This window comes from Orycteropus afer, unplaced genomic scaffold (assembly GCF_000298275.1).
Source record: "Orycteropus afer afer isolate SDZICR_OR568_19922 unplaced genomic scaffold, OryAfe1.0 scaffold00420, whole genome shotgun sequence".
Classification (NCBI taxonomy): Eukaryota; Metazoa; Chordata; class Mammalia; order Tubulidentata; family Orycteropodidae; genus Orycteropus; species Orycteropus afer.
Window position 1 is genome coordinate 1,726,890 of NW_006922007.1, and position 1,517 is coordinate 1,728,406.

Here is a 1,517-nt window from a genome sequence, read left to right on the forward strand (position 1 = left end):
AGTTGTGGGAGGGAATGGAGGGAGAGGCCCAGATAGGGGGCTGGAGTGGGGTGTGAGGTCGAGAGGGTTTGGTTTTGTGTGCTGACCCCAGGGTGGGAGTGACGGGGGCCAGTCACCAGAGGAAAGAAGGGAAGCCAGGGCAGGCTTGTGGTTGGACAACTGTGAACAGGTGCGTCTGCCCGCCCTGCTCACGGCACCGCGGCCCGGCCAGGTGGGGGGAGGCAGAGGAGCCCCGCCCGAAGCAGCTGCTCTGAGCAGTGCTAAGCCAGCTCCTGGGGGAGCGGGGTGGGGTGCCCCGGAAGTTCAGCCTCCTGCACCCCACCCTCAGTGATGGGCAGAGGCTTGAGGGCGGGGTCTGTCAGTGTTCTTCCTTCCTCCACAGGTATCAGCAGGGCGTCAGCCCCAGGCAACCCCCTCCCTGGCTGGTGCCCACAACCCCCATCTGCTCTTCCCTGGCGACTTCACAGGCACCAGGGCCCACCCTGGGCTTAGCTCTGAAGCAGCAGGTCTGAGACCTGGCCGTGCAGTGGGCACCAGCAGCTCCGGGGGAGGGGGAGGGCTGTGTCTGCCACCCCTGTGTCCACCTTGTTCCCAGAAGGAAAGGGGAAGAGTGTCAGCATCAAATTCATTCTCCCCTCATGCCCACAGGCGACATTGAACTTGAAATTGAACTTGAGGGGATCCGCCAGCAGTTACAGCACTACCAGACCACCAAGCAGAACCTCTGGTGAGACCCGCAGGCGCCCTTCCCGACAGCACTCAGCCAGGAGTTGGGGGGTGGGGAACCTGAGGTGCGCTGTCCGGAAACCCGCTTGCTGTGGCAGCCTTGCGGAAGCCAGTGATTCGGAAGCCGGGGCTGGCAGCTCTCACAGGGAGGACGGACGAAGCGCGTCATGGGGTCACGTGCCAGGCAGAGGTGAAGTGAGCACAGGCATGAAGCTCGGGGACCAGGCCTGGCGACTGGCGAGATGCCGCAGCAGCAGCCTCAGGACACTTTAGGGGCCTGCACTGTCCCGACTCGCTGCCTCCCGGGGAGACGAGGAGGGCAATTTCACATGAGCGCCCAGGGGAAGATGGGGAAGGCTGGAGGAGGGGCAGGGGTGGCCTACCTCAAGACAGGGGCCCCGTACCCGCCACTGCACCTGGTGGGCAACAGGTCTCAACCCCTCAGGTCCTGTCAGCGGCAGGCGGGCAGCCTGCGCAGGTGGCTGGAGCTGAGCCGGGAGGAGCCCAGGCCCGGGGACCAGGAAGCAGAGCGTCAGGTGCAGAAGGAGCTGGAGGAGGTGAGGCTACCGTGCCCCCAGCAGCCCCGGGAGGGCCCGGGCTGCGCACCCACTCCGCCAGCCACCCCTCTGCCCACAGGTGGAGGCGCAGCTCCAGTGCCTGGCGGCCGAGATCCAGGCCCAGCGCCGGCCCGTTGCTGCCTGCCTTGCCCGGGTCCGGGCCCTGCAGCAGGCCCTCCGCTAGCGTCCTGGCCTCCAGAGGGCACCTGCTGGGCTGCGTGGGAGGCTCAGGCC

At 66.8% G+C, this 1,517-nt stretch overlaps 1 protein-coding gene across 1 annotated transcript in view; it reads left to right on the plus strand.

The window, feature by feature from the left end:
* SFI1 (SFI1 centrin binding protein) overlaps positions 1-1,467 on the plus strand; it is a 120,328-nt gene extending 118,861 nt beyond the window's left edge. Inside the window, exons 24-27 of the mRNA XM_042782711.1 lie at positions 383-506; positions 649-727; positions 1,172-1,283; positions 1,363-1,467. Of these exons, the coding sequence (XP_042638645.1) occupies positions 383-506; positions 649-727; positions 1,172-1,283; positions 1,363-1,467 (420 nt within the window). The remainder of the gene's footprint in view (positions 1-382; positions 507-648; positions 728-1,171; positions 1,284-1,362) is intronic.
* Positions 1,468-1,517: the final 50 nt, after the last annotated feature.